The sequence below is a fragment of the Condylura cristata genome, unplaced genomic scaffold (assembly GCF_000260355.1).
Source record: "Condylura cristata isolate star-nosed mole 26May11 unplaced genomic scaffold, ConCri1.0 scaffold00019, whole genome shotgun sequence".
Lineage (NCBI taxonomy): Eukaryota > Metazoa > Chordata > Mammalia > Eulipotyphla > Talpidae > Condylura > Condylura cristata.
In genome coordinates, this window is record NW_004567120.1 from 32,977,260 (window position 1) to 32,997,154 (window position 19,895).

Consider the following 19,895-nt stretch of genomic DNA (forward strand, 5'->3'; position numbering starts at 1 on the left):
TACCATATAATTGGCAGCCAATGGCGTGGGTTCTGGTCACATGGTGCCCTGGTAGGTGAGCGGACAGAAGTTGTGTGTCGGTGAACAGAGACGGCTCTCATTCTGGGGCGAGCGCCTGAGTGAGCGCGGACGGATGCTTGGGCAGTCGTCCCTGTGACTGCGGCGGCAGTAGTGGTGGCAGGAGAGGAAGGGGGAGGGCCCCGAGGGCTACACACGCTCACACTTTCAAGTTCCCTTGGAGGGAGAGGAGGTGGGGCTGCAGAGAGAGGAGACCCGGAGCAGTTGCATCCGTCCCGTCCCGTCCTGTCTCCCCCTCTTCCTCTTGCTCCCTGTGCCTTGGCTCTGCGAGAGTTGAGGGTTCAGGTGTCGGTTCGCGGCAGTGAGGGCAAGAGGGCCAGGAGAGTGGGAAGCGGCGCCCAGGGTGCGGGGGAAGATGCCCATCCTGCTGTTCCTCATAGACACGTCCGCCTCTATGAACCAGCGCACTGACCTGGGCACCTCCTATTTGGACATTGCCAAAGGCGCTGTGGAATTATTCTTGAAGGTAAAGGGAGGGGAGGGGAGAGATGGGAAGAGGTCCCGAGGGATGGGGGTGGTGGGGAATTTGGGTGCTTCTGTAACGCTTGTATCGCCCCCTTCTCCCTTCTTCCCTTCGCGGCCCCCTCCGTCATCCCTCGTCCCGCAGCTGCGCGCCCGGGACCCGGCCAGCCGCGGAGACAGGTACATGCTGGTCACCTACGACGAACCCCCATACTGCTTCAAGGTAAAGGGGCCATCGGAGGGAGGGCCGGGCGGGAAGCGGGAGCCAGTCGCCGGGGGCTGCTAACCCCTCGCCCCCACCCCAGGTGGTCCAGCGGCGCCTGGCGGGGCGTGCGGGGGCGGGGGGCGCAGAGGGCGGGCAGAGCGGTGCGGGCGGAGGCTTCCTTCTAGCTGCAGCGCCAGAGATCGGAGAGAGGGAGTCAGGGAACGGCAGCCCGGGGGAGAAGCCGCAGGACTGCCAGGCTGGTGGCGGCGACGGCCGCAGCAGCCTCGGAAGATGGCGGACATTTTGCTTTTGTATGAGCCAGAGAGGGAGACTGAGGGCGCTGCTGAGATGGAAAGGAGGGAGGGGAGGGGAAGGAGGGCCTGAGACCCGGAGGGAGGCTACGGGGCGGATCCACCCCTTCGGGGCGCACCACGCGCGGTAGCAGCAGAGGGGCCAGCCCGCGTCTGCGACTCCGCCCGGAGGTGCTGGGGGCCGGCGCGCGGGCTTTCCTGGAGCCCCAGCTCCTCCCTTAGCCCCGCCTTCTTCGCCTGCGCTGGCCCCGCCCCCCGCCCTTACTGGGCCCTGCCTTCCTCCCCGGTGCTGGCCCCGCCCTCTTTCCTTCCTCCGGCTCTTGCCTGTCTCTTGTCGTTCTCTTGCTTCTGCTCTCCTCCCCTTCCTGCTGAGAGCGTGGCGGAGCCAGCCGCCCGCCTGCAGAGGCGAGCCTACTGCTTTTGCACTTCTGCAGCCGCGTACCCACCCCCACCCAGTGGAAAATCTGTCCGCCAAGCGAGCCTCCCAACCCACAGACCCAGAGAACTCTTTTTCTGGTCTTCCGAGTCGGCCAGGTTAACCCTCTCCGTTAGTTACCTTTAGCTACTGTTTCAATAGAGACTCCGGGAAGCCCAGACGGGTGGGGCGGGGAGATGCAGGGTGGGAAATCACCAGGTAGGGACCTAGCCTACCTATTTACATCTCAAATGAAATTTGTGTTAGCCAAGTAGGGATTTATCCAGGAGAAAGGAAGGTAGACTAGGTCTTCGACCTCACGCAGTTATAATAGTCAACTTCCACGCTTTGATCCACAGTATTCTGACCCGCAGGAGAAATGTATGGAGGACTTCATCTCTGGGGGGCGGTTAATTTTCGTTCCTAATGGTGAGAAGATAAAGAACTGCTTTGCCTGCAGTGACCTGATAAAATTAAACCCATTAAATCAACTTCCGTGAGAGTGCAGCTTGCATACTGCAATTTAAAATGTATATTACCACAATCCTTGTCGTCTTTTGCTGGACGCCCACTCCCCACTCCCACCCCCCGAATTATCTTAATAGCGACAGTCTGCACGTGTGGTGATCAGCTTCAGTCCAGAGGTGTCTGGGAGAACAGGCCGCCTATAGGTAGCCAAACTGTTCCTTCAGACCAAAGAGAGGCTTTAATTTTGTAACTTGTAATTTCGGCTAATAGTTGGATTCATAGGTTCCTCTTAAAACTTCCCTGGTTTCCATGCTTTGTTTTCAGTTTTTGATTTGTCTATTTAGAAAAACGAAGTAGACAGCTTTCAAAATGCCATAAGCATTCTTAAAATGTCAGTTTCCCAAAAGGGTGTGACCGGTTTTTTTTTTTCCACATAAAAAAGCAAATGTTTGAACATCCCAGATCTGAATGTCTGCACTCTCTAAGTACTAATACAGGTAGAACTCATCACTTGTAGGGTGTCATTTAAAGTCCTCCTTTGGTATTTTTTTTTTTAAAAGATTACTTATACATATAGAACTGGGGTACCAGCCAGAGGTGCAGGGGCAGTGAGAGGCTTCACCAGAGACAGAGTGGGGAGCAGAACAGGCCGATTGACGAAGTACACTGTTGAGGGGAGCAGCGGGGAGACAGGAGGGTTCTGCAGTGCCATGTGGGTCACCTCCGGGGGTCACCTCCGGGGGCCAGGGATGGTACTTGCCCTGAAGTGGCTGGCTTGGAGTGCTGCACTTTAACCCGTTGCATCATCCCGGAGGGCCCTATACAAGGCTTCAAAATGAACAGTAATGTAAATAAATATGTAAATTAATACAAGTTTTAAAAAATTAAGTCCTCCTTAATTTGAGTAGTGAAAAGGATGGGCTAAAAACCAGTCTCTCTCTCTCTCTCTTTTTGGTCTTTCAGGGAATAACTTAATTAAAAAATTTTTTTGAATGCCAAGACTCATAGTTACAAATGGACTTTTGAGCTATAAAACTCACTTGTCAATATACATAGAATCTTTGAAAAGGAAAAAGAAAACCTCATCCCATCTTTCCCATCACTACATCTTTTTACCTATTACTATAATCAAGGGGTGCATGCTATTTTGTCTTCTGCTTTTCCACATATTTTACGTATGAATTATTCCAGGTTGCCACATAGTCTTCATACTTAAAAATTTAGTGACTGTAAATGATCCACGCTTTTTTAGAAGGCCCTGGATAGTTCTGTGAGCAGAGGGGAAAGTTGGATTTTTTTTTTAGTGGAAATTTCGTGTCAACTCTTTATCTTGCCTTCTTACAGGCTATATTTTTTCCTAAAGTAAAAAAAAAAAAAGCTTCCAAGTTGAGTTTGATATTTTTTCTTTTGTAGGTCATGTATGGAAAGATATTTTATGCAATAATTTTAATTACTACAGCCTTTAGCTATCTTCTTAGTCTTTATGCTTTTCCAAGGTTATATAGTTTTGCCTGATAACTACATGTGCTGAGAAATTGTCAGTAATCTGCTGTTCTTGTCATTTTGCCACTTATACCTGAATTACCTAAGATATGCCATATCTTTGTAGCGTTTTCCTTTTCTGGATATCTTCAGCCACCTCCTCCTGCCTGCCTGCCCTTAGCATGTGGTAACTATTTTTTTTTTTTTGTGATTTTTGTTAGGTCTGACATTTTAGAACATCTGGTGAGTTTTCTTAAAATTTACACTAGTTTTTCCCTTGGTAGTAGCTGGGAGCCATAAATGTCTGTTTTCTATCACACTGATTACCAAATGGGTCTTTGATTGTCAGCAGGCATCTCAGTTCCTGCTTAAAACTTCACTCTTCATTAGGAGTTGGAGGACCTTTCAGCAAAATGATGCTTGATAGGATTTTATTTGTAGTTTACTATTCTGCAGATAATATGTGTAATTTTCAGTTTTTCTAAGATTGGAGGGCCACTGTTCATCTTTTCTCACAAAAAACTGATTCTCAGGTCATGGTTATATCCAACTCTACAAACTGAAAAATTCAGTATACTTTCTAGAAGATTCTGTTCTCATGCAACAGGGCATGATTTGTGCATTTGGTTAGGAGGCTTTTTTGTCCTAATAGGCATGGAGCAATTCCCAGTATATCCATTTACTAGCTCTGACAATAAATCTTGTGAAAAGTTACTGTAACTGAAATTTTTTCACTAATGTATACTGTTGAGTATGTGAATATAGTGTTTCACCGAGGACTTAGTAACTTCTTACTCCACACCGGTAGGACATGGCTGTGTGCTCTTTCAAAATTAGTCATACCTGTTACTTGCAAGTCAGCTCTGCTTGAGTGGAATTACATTTGATTTGGGGACCATGTCAAAAGCATATGAAATGTATTACATCTCTTTCAAGTGTTGCTTTTAGACGTTTTGTACATAGTGTCCAAAATATTAACACTATCTTTAGACAGTGGTATCTCTACTGTAGTAGCTAGGATGAAACCTTGTTTAATAGTTTAAAATTTCCAGTTTAATCTCATAAGATTAATACACAGTCTTTAAAAGTTTTTTTTTTTTTTAGTATAATTGTTCTTAATAGTTTGGCTGAGGTCCTGTTTGTTGCCTTGGATATTTTGTTTTGCTGTGAATCACAATTTCCTTTTATTCAGTGAATAGCAGTGGTATGCTTGTCATTACTTTTTTTTAAGATTTATTTATTTATGCACACAAGAACTAGGGGTACAGGCCAGAGGTGTGTGGGGTGAGAGGATTCACCAGAGACAGAGTGGGGAGCAGAACAGGTGGATGTACTGAAATTCACTGCTGAAGGGAGCAGCAGGTGAGACAGGAGCGGTCTGCCAAGCCATGTGGGTCAGCTCCCTAGCTGGGGATCAAACTTGCGCTACAGTGGCCGTGGACAGCTTCACAGAGCTGTGCTTTAACCAGTTGCACCCCCAGAGGAGGGCCACTTGTCGTTACTATTAACTGAGCAAAATTGAGGGCACCTAGAAGAAATTGGGGTATATAATAATACAATGCTCAAAATAGTTTGGTGTTTTAAGCTTTCTTAAGATTTCTTTTTTATTGAAGGAAGTACTTCTTTGACAAAATACCAAAATGCTTTTTAAACCAAAAATAAAATGGAGTAAGTTTTCTAAAAATAGCTGAAACACATGTATAAATGGTGGACATAAGTTTTTTAAATATATAAATAGGAAGAGATATATCAAGACTTATCCCAAGTCTGTAATTTGAAAACACAGAGCATTTGAAATAGTAAAATGTCCCTTGTGTGCTGCTGTTTCACATCCTGTAGAGTTGGCTTCCTGGTTTCTGCATGCCTTTGTCAACATGTAGCAGCAAAAGGAGCATTTGGCTTACAGATTTAGGAAATAAACATATGCTTTTTTATGGTCTGTGTCCCAAACATTTATTGGTATCTTAGTAAGGCATGACTATTTCATATGCCCATGAGTATATTTTATGGGCCCTATTTGGAATAGGCATGGCTTTTAGGGGAACCTTTCCTGTGGTTGGAAGCTAAGGAAATACTTTGGGTAGAAGAATACTTTTACTGTGAGAGTAAACTGAGACAATGGAAGGTGCCGGAAGGCAGAACCTTGACTTATCTGATGAATTGTTCCCCCCCCACACACACCTTGCTTCTTTCTCATCTTCCTCATTGGTCTTTGAAGCATGTAATGATAGTTAATTTGAAATAAGAAAAGGAGAAACCATCAACTACGTGGAGAAGCAGACTACTGAATGGGAGAAAATCTTTGCAAGCCCTATCTCTGATAGGGGTTAATATCCACAAAGAGAGAATTCCTGTAAGTCAATAGCAAATGAATAAAAAAAACCCAAGTTTTAAACAATGAACAGGGGATCTGGATAGACATTTTCTGCAAGGAGATACACTGATGGGCAACAGGACTTGCAAAGATGCTGAGTAATCATCAGGGAAATGTAAATGAAAACTATAGTGAACTATCAATGCGCACTTGTTAGAATGAGTGCTATCAAAAAGCTGAGAAACAAAAAGTATTGGTGATGATGTGGAGAAGAGGGAACTCTGTGCATTACTGGTGAGCATGTAAATTGGTGCAGCCCCTGTGGAATATTGAAGTGCCAAGCGATTTGGAAGTTTCACTGCTGGGCATTTATTTTTAAAAAGCCAAAAACATGAACTCACGAAGACAGATGCACTCCCATGTTCATCGCAGCATTATTTACAACAGCTAAGATAGGGAAGCAATCTAAGTGTCCACCGATGTGTGAATGTATAAAAAAATTGTGCACGCGCGCGCGCAGACACACACACACACACACTGGAATATTATTCACCCACCAAAAGGAGTGAAATCTTAGAATTAGTAACAACAAAGATGCACGTTAGGGCATTATAGTAAGTGAAATAGGCCAGACAGAAACAGACATATAGTATAATCTCACTTATGTATGGGATCTAAAAATATCTTTATGTTCATAGATACAGACAACATATTTGATTGGTAGTTGCCAGTGGCAGGGGACAAGGGGTGACAAAATGGGTTGATGAGGTGAAAAGGTCCAAACTTTCATTTATAAAATAATTATGTCCTGAGGATGTAATATAACATTATGTGTACATACATGCATGCATTGGAAATAAGCGCTTACAGATTTGTATACAACCTACAAATTATCCACAGCTTATTGGGAAATATTTTAGGAGTAAAGTATCTGACAAGTCTTTTCCTTTAATAGACGAACAGAAGACAGAGGAGTCAGAGCTCTAGCTTATACAGTTAACTCTTTCTCACTCCTTGTATCCCACTGTATCTAGTTGTATTTTAGTTTATAGTTTTGTTTTGCAGAGAATAAAATATTCCTTGTTTGAAAAAAAGGAGAATGTTATTAGTAGAAAACTAGATCTCTGGGCAAAGGTGCCATCTTCAGATTAGGTGCCATCTAGAAGGTGCCACTAGAAGATGGCTGGGGAGTGCTGACAAAATTAGGCAGTCCTGTCTGTTCTGTATGCTGGAGCTGTCGTACCCGCTCGTCTTTATTTGTTCCTCCCTTGTCTCAACTTTCATCAGTCCCCAACTGGACCTGTGTTGCAGCAGTTACTCAGCTGGTCTCTCTCCTTCCACTCGGGCTCTCCAGATGACCTACCTCACCTCACCCCCACCCCGCCTTGCTACTAGATCAGTTATTCTTTTAACATAAAGTAAAATGTCGATCCCCCATTAAAAATCCTTATGTGGCTCATGACATTTCAGAATAAAATCCAAACTCCTTCCCCTGACTTCTTATGGCCTTCATGATCTGATCCTTTCTTAACCTTTCCAATCATGTCTCGCCACTCTCTTCTCATGGACGGCAGGCTCCAGCCACAATGAAATCTTAGGCATCAGCTCAATTTCTCTATGCCTTTTGCTTCTGTGCCATTGAATATGTTGTTCCCTCTGCCTGGGGCATACTGGTTTTCTTGACATGCTTCACCTCTTCAGTCTGCATTCTCAGAAGTCATTTTGCCTCTCTCTCTGCCCAGCCACAGGCTCAACAGTGTACACACTCCCTCTGTGACCTTCACACACTGCCCAGATCTTACCCACAGTATGGCGAGAGCCAGTGTGCCAGTTGGCCTCCCTCACGTCAACACTGTAGGGGCATGTATTTGAACTTTGCTGTATTTGTATCCCGAGTATCTGATGGAATGCCTAGATTTTAACAGGGGATTCAATAAATTAGGGAAAAGGGATTTCAAGCAATATAATAGTGAAAGCTACTTAGCTCTCCTCTTCCTCCCATTTTCACTTTTCCTCAGAGGATGAAAACTATTATCAATTTGCTATGTTTGATGTTTATAACAGCTCACATTTTCATTTAGGTTTGGGTTTATGATATGGTAGCGTCACATTTTTTACAAGACCAAGGTTGTGTCTCCTTGCTTATAGAAGTATAATTCCTATGTATCAGAATACAACCTGATTGACTTTGCATTTTTAAAATCTACATATATTCATGTAAACTCTACCCCAGACCAAGATACAAGATATGTTCATCAACCTAGAAAATACCTCTTGCTTCTTTCTTCCTGCAGCCCCATCACCCCCTGTAGGTAACTGCTGGTCTAATTTTTATCACCATTGTTGTGATCTGATGGAAATGGTGTTTCTTCTGGAAGATAAATCTAAATAGTGGATTTTTGTTACAGCAGCCTCAGCATTCATTTACCATACATTCATTGTTCATCAAACACGTTTTCTGCTCTATGTTATAGGGGCTTAAGGTAAAACCAAGAGGGATCAAAGAGAGATGAGGATAGTAAAAGATCTTAAGGGTTTTAAGGTGAATCATTGGAAAAGGGTGCCTGGAGAATGTAGGTGAAGGTAGGGGAGGTAGCAAGAAAAGTGGGCTCATTTTATTTTTTAACGAAGTAACACGTTTTACATCCTTGCTAGTATTTTGACAATGTAGGAAACCCCCCCCCCCAGGTGTGGCTACCCTTTGATCTCCTCCACCAAAGCACTCATAGTCCTGTATGCTATTCCCCCCTCCCAAAGAACAGTAGGCGCCTAACCAATGGCTTGGAGGGAGGAGGTTGGACAGGAGACAGTGAGAATCCAGTGCACCCAGTCAAGATTATAACTGGGTGACTCTGCCTGCAAAAGAACTGTGAAACCTGCAAGCTGAAGTTTGTACTTTCCCCAGGGAATGAATGGCTATGAGTTGGATTTGCAGAGAACTAGATCAAGGCTAGTTGGCTGGGTTCTCGTTGGGTTATCATTAGACAGAAACATGTCTTGAGGTGGGCTCAGGGCCGGAGAATCAAAGGTAGGGGAAGCCCAGCAGATGTAGTTGAAACTGCTTGTTGCCTCAGTGCTGGCTGCTTGAGAGCTTTTGACCTTGAAGTTGGGATTGAGATGGGAGGGATGGCAGGAGGGCAGGCTACACTTAGAGATAGGACAAATATTGTCCTTTTTTCCTTTGCCTTTGCTTCAGGCAGATAATTAAAACTGCTCTGAAGACAGGGTTGTTAGTTTCACAGAGTGGTCCAACAGGGCAGCTGCACCATCCAGGTCTTGCTGGGAGGGGGGAGGCGGAAAAAGGGCAGAATACGCTTCCCAGGGAAGGGCAGGATTGAAGATGCTCTGAGTGGGGAGTGGAGGAAGACAGGAATAAAGAGGGGCTGACTGGTTTAATTTAAAGTCCTCAAATGAAAAACTCTTTGTAAACATGGCCTTCAGCTCCCTTTCACAGAGAGTGTAAAGAGAGATGCAGGCAGCCCCTTTGTGTGCTGCTGGAGGCTTGGGACAGGCTAGCTCCTGGATACAATGTTCTAGATGGTGATGGCGTTCCCAGGCCTTCCTCGACAGGAAAGGGTTTTTAACCCTTGAAGTCACTTAGCCTTATAACTATTGTGCTTGTTATTGTTCCTACTGGAAAGTGCACGTGGGTTTCCCAGATGATGTCTTAACAACACTTCCTTCCTGCCTCACCACTCAGGTAGGCTGGTGGGCCCAGCAAGGGGTGAGGCCACTCAGAGGGATCCAGAAAGGAGGGTAAGGAACCGAGATGGCAGTGGGGGTGGCCCTTCTGATGTACCCGTGGTTCCTCTTTTAGAGTGACTGTATCTACACGGCTCAGTGCTACTAGCCTCTTGTGGTTATGGAATCCTTGCAGGGTGGCCGGTCTAAATGAAGATGTGCTGTGAGTGTAAATTTGATGCTGGATTTTGAAGATTAGTGTACAAAAGTTATAAAATAGCTCACTAACAAATTTATATTGATCAAAGTTTAAACCATAGTATTTTTGATGTATTGGGTTAAATTAAATATTTCAACTGCTTCTATGTTTTTTTTTAATACTTATTTATGCATACAGAACTGGGGTACAGGCCAGAGGTGCAGGGGTGGTGAGAGGATTCACCAGAGTCAGAGTGGAGAGCAAAACAGGCAGTATGAAGTGAACTGCTGAGGGGAGCAGCGGGCGAGACAGGAGAGGTCTGCTGTGACATGTGGGTCACCTCCTGGGTGGGGATTGAACACACACTGAGGTGGCCATGGCCAGCTTCGAAGTGCTGCACTTTAACCCACTGCACCACCAGGGAGGACCCTGCTTCTATATTTTTAATGTGACTACTTGAAATTATAAAATTACACCTGTGCTTTGTACAATATTTCTATTAGACAGCAATGCTGGTCTATATTCTTTCCTAAGATACATATGATGTTCAAGGTCCTAGACATTGTTTCTGAAGGAAGACCTCTCCTCTGGAAGTTATTTAAAAATTGGTCTATTTAAAAATGGGTCTGTCATGGACTCATTTGTGCTCCAAAGGGTATCATACAGTCCAGAGTTGATAGTTTGACCACCTATGGGAAAAAATACAAAAGCATATCATTCTTGTTTGTATTGAAAGCCAATTTTGGTTGCTTAGACTTTTGGATCTAGTTGGTGATCCAACTGGTTGAATTAGATGTTTTTGTTTTCTCCTGAACTCAGTACAATTGGATCTACCTGTACTGATGTAACTAGTGATAACATCAGTATCCTAATGTAACTAGTGATACCAAATTGTATTTCTAGTATCAGTCACCAGTGGCACTAAATGTTCCCTGCTTTTAGAAATATCTAAAATACTCCTAATGTAACTAGTGATACCAAATTCTATTTTAATATCAGTCACCAGTGGCACTAAATGTTCCCTGCTTTTAGAAATATCTAACATATTCCTTATAGATTTACATTACTCCTTGGCCCAAGAATTCCCAGGAACAGTACTCATCAAGAAAAGCCGGATAAAGGATAAATGCTCTAGTTTAGCATAGTGTAACACTAAGAAACAAAAGGGGGTTTGTACCACTTCTCTTATAAGAGGCTTTCTGGATGTTCCCTAGCAGAGTCCTTTGCTAGGGAAGGGGAAGCCATCGGTAGCATGAAAAGGAGGGGGAAGCTCAAACAGCAGGGGCTGCATGATTACTGCTTTCTCTAAACTCAGTACCTCTAGCGAGGATTAGGGGAGTTCTATTTGTTCTATTTCGTAACTGTAATGGTTTCCAGTTAAGGAATAAATACTAACACCTGGGCTGGGTGAACGCACAGATATGCTAATGACAGCATCCATGCAAGGTGGAAGATTTTATAGCCCTGGTTTGGCTTTCTCCTGCAGCCGATCTTACAGTTAAAGATGTTATCTGGCTTTCAGAGATAGGATTTGACTTACTTTTACTTCCTTATAATAGTGAACAATAATTTAATACCTTTCTAATAATAGCAGCTGACATTTACTGAGTAATGTTTATGTACAGGGCAAGGTGCCAATAAATGAAGTGCTTATTTCATTTATCTTCCCAAGCAGCCTAAGTCCCAGGTACTATATTTATGCCCATTTAACAGATAAGGGACCCAGAAAAGTTAAGTAGCACAAATGAATGGTAACTCAGATCTGCCTATTCCAGAGTCTTAAGTAATGAGCCACTTCGCTTTTGCTGTGACTCCCAACAGAACATCCCTTTTAATAACTTCTCTGGTATTTTCTCATTCTCATGTACATCCAGGGGACCGTGTTTTATAAGACAAAATTGCCAGGCTATTATTTATAGTTACTTTTGATATAGCAGTGCATTGCCAGGCTATTATTTATAGTTACTTTTGATATAGCAGTGCATTGCCAGGCTATTATTTATAGTTACTTTTGATATAGCAGTGCTTGGTATTTATAGCAAGCACTCAATGAATAAAAAGAAATCACTGTGAGTGTTAGCATTTTTTTAAGGATTTATTTATTTATTCATACAGAACTGGGGTACAGGCCAGAGATGCGGAGGGTGAGAGGCTTCACCAGGAACAGAGCAGGGAGCAGAACAGGCAGATCGACGAAGCACACTGCTGAGGGGAGCAGCGGGGGGGGGGGGGTCAGGAGAGGTCTGCCGGGCCATGTGGATCTCCTCGGGGCAGGCAGGGATCGAACTCATGCGGAATCGGCTTAAGCTTCTTAGTGCAGTGCTTTAACCCGCTGCGCCACCAGGGAAGGCCCGAGTGTTAGCATTTTTATTGTTTCTCCGACCACTTCTAGGTGAATATCATAGTGTATTGTTTGTGAAACACTTGGGCCGTTGATGCCCCAGAGTTATGCCCCTACTCGGAACAGATGTGGGGTTGCCAGGAGAGCTTGTGATAGTACATCCATTGGGGATGGCGGTTGACCTAGGTGACTGAGCCTAGCAGGCAATAAGGATAGCCTTTGCCTGTCTCGTGGCTTCCAGAAATGGACTTGCCATTTTCAGTCTCCTGATAAATGTTTTTCTTGTAGGGAAAAGAAAGGTGTGCCCTGTGCATTGCAGTAACCATGCAGTGTCTTGTAGTCCAAAGCCTGAGCGTGGGCAGGCGACCGTTTGGGAATGCACGATTCCGAATGCCCCTTGCCATCGCTGCGGAGTTCTGTTCTCAGCCGGTGCTCTGCCTCCTAGCCCAGGCCCCATGCTGTCCAGATCCCTACCTCTCTAGCCTCACCACTGCCATAACCAGATATCTGAACCAGAAAAAGTTCTAGTAAGACTTTTGTGCTGATGTACAGGGCGTTTGTAGAAAATAAGAGTTCTGCATATTAAACTGTTTGCCTGATTTGACTATTCATTAATGGCAGTTGCTCTTTTATAATTTATATTCTACTCTGTTGGTCCTGTCGTTCAGTAAACATAATACTAACACACGAACTCTGGACTTGAATGCCACTGAACAAAAGATTGAAAACGTTTTATGTTTGTGTAAATAAGAAATAGTGCTAGTGAAAACAATAGATATGATTTATTACAATCTTGGGATTTACTCTATAGCTACTTAGATCCATTGACTAATATTTATTCTCTTTGTCTTTGACTGCATTTGAAACTGTTGACTGCTCCTTCCTCCCGGAAGCATCATGTTCTCTATTCTGTTTCTCTAGCCCTTTCTCTGATCATTCTTTCCCATCTTTCAAGTGCCTTTCCTTGCTGAATGCACCCAGCCTCACTCACAGTTGCAACTATCCTTCTGCACGGACCTCACGTTGTCTTGGGTGTCTTACCCTGGCACCCTTGGAGGACTGCCAAGCCCCTCCCCCCTCTTGGCTATCCTGCCACCACTCAGCCAGCACCTGTCAGAGAGCATCCCTGACTCTAAAACCAATTCCCTCTGCTGTACTCCCCATCTTTTACGGGAAACCCCTAGGATGGAAAGCTCGGCATTATTCAGCTTTGAGCTTGTCCTTCTATCTCCCTGTAAGTCCCATCTATCATCCTTTTGAAATGCCTGTAATATATGTTCCTTCGACAAATTTCTGCTGTCCTCACTTGAGTCCACGCCTGGCCTTTTTGGCCTTGACCATGATGACAACCTTCTGTGTGGTCTCCCAAGTGTCTCTCAAATTCTTACTCACTACCCACACCAACAGTGAACTTTCTAAAAAGCAAAACTGGTTTCAGCATCCCACTCCCTGCTCATAAACTTTCAGAGGCTCCACACCTATAGAATCAAGTCAAAATTGCTCAGCCTGCCATTCTGAACCATCTGGGTTTGCTCCACATGTCCGTATAAACTCATTTCGCATCATTCCCACATGAAAGATCCGCCAAACCTGTCTCTTCTATCCTGAGTGTGTCTTGCTGGAGGCTTTTGGGAGGAGGGAGCGTGCACTCCATTAAAGGTGTGACTTGAGGGAGAGGATGTGACAGAGGTGCTTTAAAATGCTATTTTAGGTCCTCCCTGGTGGTGCAACGGGTTAGGATGCAGCACTACAAGCGAGCTGTAGCTGCCTCAGTGTGAGTTCGATCTGCAGCCCAGGAGGTGATCCACATGGTGTGGCAGACCTCCCCACTCTGTCTCTGGTGAAGCCTCTCCCTGCCCCTGCCCTCTGGCCTGTAACCCAGTTCTGTGTGCATAAATAAATAAATCTTTTTTTAAAATGCTATTTTATAAGGAGGAGAATTCATACAAGGAAAGGGGTGTGGGTAGCTGGACTGTGGCCTTTAATGGTCGATTAGGCTGAACCAGACCAAGATGTTTGGATTTCAATTTGCCTGGAGGCACTGCTGTTTAATCAGAAGCCCAGGCTCTGCGTTTGTCTCTGCAGAAGGGAACTCACATAACTAAACAGCAGAAAGTGAGCTTCTAGGGAGACTAGCCTTTAATGCAACTCTGACTAGCATTGGAAGGTTTGGGGTCCCTTCTGTTTATTTCTTGAAGGAGGATGCTGAAGATATGTGGAGCCAAAAATCCACTTTAAAAAAAAAAAAGCATTTGCATAGAGATACTGTAAACTATGGTTTTTTTTTTTTTTGCGTGTGCGATGTTATGAGCAGTGATAGAAGCTCCCGTACTTGTATAAAAGTGGGTTTTAAAGTGGTCACACTGTAGCTTTTCTGGGAAGTCACATCATCTGTGGTCACATCAGTCCTGAAAGTTGTGTCCCTTGAGCAGCTCTGTCAAGAGGGCTGGACTGGAAAGTGCAGACCAAGTTCTTAGCTTGGCTTTCTTAGCTGAAGTCTGCTACTGATTAGATGGATACAAGACCCCAAAGCCACTTAACCTTTTATGGTGTCAGTTTCCTTATCTGTAAAGTGAAGGGATTAACTAGATTATTTCTACCTTCTTTCCCAAAAAGTACAGGAGAGAATGGTTTAACTCAAAGGCAGGATGTGGAGTAAAGAGGCTTGGGATTCTGGGTGATTTCAAAATTACTTCTGTGTTTGTCTCTGCAGAGGGGAACTCACATAACTAGACAGCAGTTCCTGAATGTGCTTAATGTGCTGTGTCACACACTTGCAGTTAAATCAGTAAAGGTCACTCCATTTTATGGTCTCATTTTACTTGCCACTCATAGTTCAGGATATATTTTTTTAATCAATGTTTACCTCTGAAAAGTGGAACTGAGAGTTTGGTAAATAGATACACTAACCTTGCATTTCTTTTGTGTGTGTGTGTGTGTGTGTGTGTTTTATTTAACAATGAGAGTAGTGACTGTTATAGTGTAAACAACAGCCTTTTTGTTAATTGTAATTTTTAATTGCATCTTTTTATTCAGATAACCTCGGTTTCCCACGCTCTGTATGATTTAGGGGTGTAGATCACACCTCTTCAGATGTATGTGACCATGCCATGCCTACCGTCAAGGCACCCACAGCCCTCCACCAGAGTCCATTGGGCCCTGCTTTTGTTCCCAACTTGTCTCCCTGCCTCTCAATTCAGCAGTTAGAGTTTTAGGGTTTGCTTTGGTTGGGTTGGGTTTGTTCTTTTGTATCTCTGTACTCCACTTGAGTGAAATCAATCTGGCGTTTGTTTTTTGGCTTCAGACTTCCAGTTCCATCCACATTGTTGACAATGCAAGAGTTCATTCTTTTTAATAGGTGGATAGTATTCCAGTGTGTCGTGACATCTTTCTAATATACTATCTAGCTCTGTCCTTGGGTGCTTAGTTGTTTTCATAACTTTGCCATTTTAAATAGGGCTACAATGAACATAGGAGTGCCTATGTTCTTTGAATTAGTATTCTTGTATTCTTCGTGTAGACATCTAGGAGTGGAATTGCTAGACCATCTGGCAAATCTATTTTTAATATTTCGAGAAACTTTCCTATGAACAACATCTTTTTAAAGGTAGCTAAACAAACAAGGATGAATCTAAAATATCTGCAAAGTACACTTATGAATTTTCAAATCTTATCCTCAGGAAATTAGAAAAAAAAAGTTTTTTGAGAGAATCATCTAAAAAGTTAGTCTGGAGAAAAGAGATGTTATATTGCACTTGGAGTGTGATGAACATCCATTATGCTATCTCCTCTCTTCAGCTCTGCAGTGTTTGGGTGGCCTCGTCTTCCCTCCTGTCCTGGTGTATTTTTCCAGGGCAACCTTTGTTCATTTCTATTTGGTGTATGTGTTCATAAAAATGTCTCCTATTACAACTGAACATCTAAACAACTGGACATGTGCTCTGTACAATAGCTTTTTTTTTTTAAATAATAGGTATTGGTCAATAATTATAGTTGAAATCGGTTAAGAGTAAGAGAGGAAAATTTTAACATTTGCATCTGACCAAGTATGGTAAATTATTTGCAACTCTAAGATATTTTTCCTTCACTAACAGAGCAATTGACTCTTTGAGGAAAAAAGTTTCTAAAATTCATTTCTACATGTTAGCATCCTCTGGTGAGGATCAAATTTCTTTTGATCTTATCGTGCTTTCAAGTGAACACTGAGGTGTGCCACTTCATAATTTTAACCTAATGTCCTGGGGGTAAGAACTGAAAACTCACAAGTGCATTTTACAGATATTTTAGACTAATCCTTGATTATCTAGCCACTAAAAAAACTCACAGTAGATATTTTTAAAAGACCATAACACAAAATGGTGAACTTTGTTTTAGTGGAATCAAACTGTGAATCATTTCTTTACCCAGTTTACTTAAAAGTATGTGCTCCTACGTTGTGTTTAACCATCTGCTGGAAAGCTATTTGGCAGCCCATGAATTGTTAAAGAACTTTCTGCAATATGTTGGGGGCTAATTCCTTAAGAACCTTTGTTTAAAAAAATAGAAGGCTCCTATAAATTAGATTTCTTTTATGTGGCCTTGACTGGTAGTGTTTCTTGAAGAGTGTGATTAAAAATTGGGGGGCTGAATACAGAATGATAGCATTCAGGATTCTCAAGAAGAGAACTTCTACCACCAAATAAGATGGACAGAGCATTTTAACAAGTTTAGAACACTAAGAAGTAGCCTTGGGGAAGTAATGCTGATAAAAAAGAATCCAAGAGAACTGGGTGTTCTTTTTTTTTTCCTTTTTCATATTTATAGAATTTTAGAGTTACATAGCAAATGACACAATTATTTCCCTACCTCCCCATTTAAAAATAAAAGAATTTTGGTTTCATGAATAAAATGCAAAATTCATTGCTGTGTGACAGTAATATGCTATTTTCTGTTATGAATATCCCTTGATTTTGTTTCTAATATTGCTTTTTATTCCAAAAACATTCTTTTCTGCAAAGTAAACTTAAAAGTGTACAGCCGTTGGGAACTATTCTTTTTTAGAATAAAATATTTGTTTGTTGTTACATTGGTTTCCAACCCTGTACAGGATCCAGGAGTGCAGTAGGCTGCTACCACAGTCCATTGGGTGCCAGTTACTCTTGTTCCCCACTCCCGCTCTCCTGAACTCTCATGAAGTTCCAGTCAGATTTCTAGGGTTTGTTTAGTTCTGTCTGTTCCTTTGCTTTGTTTCTTTATATTCCACAATATGAGTGAAATCATCTGGTACTTGTCTTTCTCTTTCTGATTTATGAGCACTGTATATTTATAAAAGAAGGAATTTTATGAGAAAGAGCTCTATTAGTACACATCAAAACCGCAGATGATAGAATGCCTCCTTTGAACCTAGAAGTTTACCAGTTCTTTGCATCAAGTGATAAAACTAAAAAAAGTGAGGACACGCCAGATTGCTACATTATTAAGGGGAGAAAATGCACCAGACAGGGTCAAAAAATATAATCAAGAAGAAAGGTGTAAAAAGAGGTACAAGAGGCAAGTATTTCTAGTGTTTTAATGATAGAGTCTCTCAAATGCATTCTTCCCAATTCTAACAAACTGCTTTATAGATGGACCATCTGTTAAAAAAAAAGAAAAAGACATTTTAACCTTTCAAGGTGATTCAGCACAGTATTGGTGTTTGGCCTAATGAGGACAGACTTTGTCTTGCATTTGTGTTCAGAATTGGAGCTCATTTTGTGTGAGAAGAAAATTCTTGAAGTTGTAAAGTTTTAACTCGCACAAATATTCCATATAAGGTTAAGGGCAAAGACGAAGGGAAAAATCATTTGTTTCTTCAGGAAACAGAATTGATTGGAAAAGCAGGGCTTCATATTTTTCCATGTCATTCTATCTCACTGGTCAGTTTACCAACACAAGGCCAGTTTGTGATGACAAAGACCATAGATTGCTAAAATGGAGAATAAAGCAAGTTGGTTGAAAAAATGCTGTTGAAATTGATTTATTCACATTGTCTGTGTTGCTCTAGAGTAAGCTTCCTCCAAACTTATGGAGCTCAGATGGAAAAAGGAAAATAGTTTATCTTTCAACAAGAAAAATGATGACCTGGCTAAATTTAGACTTCAGCCTTAACTTGTGACAGCTGGCAAAATACTCTAACCCGTTAATCATCTAGTTTGTAACCACCTAGAAGAGCCCAAGGTCACGTCCATGCTAGGTCCCTAACGTGGGACTGGGAAAGGCTGATGTTACCAAGCTGATTACATTTCCTTTTAATAAAAGAGAAAAATTCTCGTCAAAGAGAAAGGAACAACGTGTAGTTCTGTAGATGCCAAGGAGGCTTTCAGTGTACTTTCTCAGGCTCGCTAGAAGCTAAGAACGTGGGCTAAACAGTTCAGGGAAGTGTCCAGATAGACTGTAGGTGTGTGTGACCAAAATGGGTACATGCAGTGACCTGCCCCCACACAGACGGATGCAGCAAGCGCCTTCCAGAGAGAACGTCCTGAGCTTTGTGAGGGGGCCTGGCTTGGCACAAGTTAGAATATAAATGGATTAGTTTTGCTCTGTGAAAAGATTCACTGTCCTTCCCTTTCACTTGCTGCCACCCTGGAGAATATTACTTATTCATTCGTTGATGTACAAATTTTCAACTTACATAGTTTTTAAGGGACATGTCTCTTATAGAAAGGTAGATACAGCTGCCCTAAATATCTTTTTTACCTTGTGTGGGGAAATCAATAGCATGTGTGTGAAATCTGCACATTATTAGACTGGGTCTAATGAGTGGTTTTTACAGAAAGGGGTAAGAGGTAACCTCCTGAGACAGAGCTGGGCTTTTCAAAAGGCCTCTAGCGCCCTTCTAACATCCCGTTAAGGACGGGTGGTCTGCTTTTCCCTCTCGCTTTTTTATATGTCCTGGCAGGGTTCCGGGTGGAGGGAAGGGTTCTTCTGTTTAAAAAAAAAAAAAAAAAGTAAAAATCAATAAATCACAGAAACCATTTTGCCCAAATGGGCTGAAGTTCAGGAAGGAAAAGTATTAGCATGCTGATGTTTGGGGGAGCCACTAAATAGCAGGCCCCCACTTCCCTCCTCTATTGAAACCAAGGGAGAAAAAGACCAGAGCAAGCAAGAGTTCCATATAGCGGTTTTATTCCTGATAAAAGGCTTTTTCCACTCTGGAGGATAGAGCCTAGAGGTGTGTTCGCAAAAAGCTTCCAAATGGTTCACATGTGACAGACCTCCCGATGGGTCTGTTGAAGGGGCTGGGCCTTCCACTTAAAAACCACATGTCAGAAAACATACCAGAAAATTAGAGTTTTAGCAGAAGGCCTGGAGGGAGCCAGCCAGTTTCCTGTTCCCAGGCCCACCTGTCATGTGAGAAGATGGGGAGAAGGGTGCAGAAGGTAGAGTAAAACATTTCTTTTAAGCTTTGCCCCTCTGAGGAGAGGAGCGCACATTGTCTCAGTCCTGTGGTGACATGAGTGGGGGCTGCATAATGAGTGGGGAGAGCTGGCACAAGAACCGAGCCCACTGACAGACTGAGAGGCCCGTGGTTTCAATGGAGGAGGGAGGCTTTTTCTCTTGATATTCAGAGGGTTTTAGTTCACTATACAAATTTAAAACAGTCCCACGTTCACATATTTGCTAAGACAGTGTATTTCTTTCTGTAAGTCAGATTTACATTAAGAATGGGTACAAGGTGTGGAATCATGGGCTACAACAAGGGACCCTCCACTTGCTTTTTCAGCCCTTTTTTTGTGGCTTGAAGGAGGAAACAGCTCCAGGAAGGGGTCAACAACTTTGCTCTCAACAAGTTGTTGTTCTCAACAACTTGCCTGGTTAGTTTATGAGGGCCACAAACAGAGCTCATCACTGCTCCTTACACTCAAATTCATTCGAACTTAGACATCAGGGAAAGGTAGGCTTATGGAAATTAGGAAATTTG

General features: G+C 42.9%; 1 protein-coding gene across 2 annotated transcripts in view; it reads left to right on the top strand.

Annotated features, from left to right (window-relative positions):
• Positions 1-255: 255 nt before the first annotated feature.
• The window catches only part of LOC101620555 (protein DDX26B), a 54,082-nt gene continuing 34,442 nt past the window's right edge, over positions 256-19,895 (top strand). For both annotated transcript variants that reach the window (XM_012727026.1, XM_004685834.2), the window contains exons 1-2: positions 256-544; positions 686-763. In XM_012727026.1, coding sequence (XP_012582480.1) covers positions 434-544; positions 686-763 — 189 coding nt within the window. In that variant the 5' untranslated portion in view covers positions 256-433. The remainder of the gene's footprint in view (positions 545-685; positions 764-19,895) is intronic.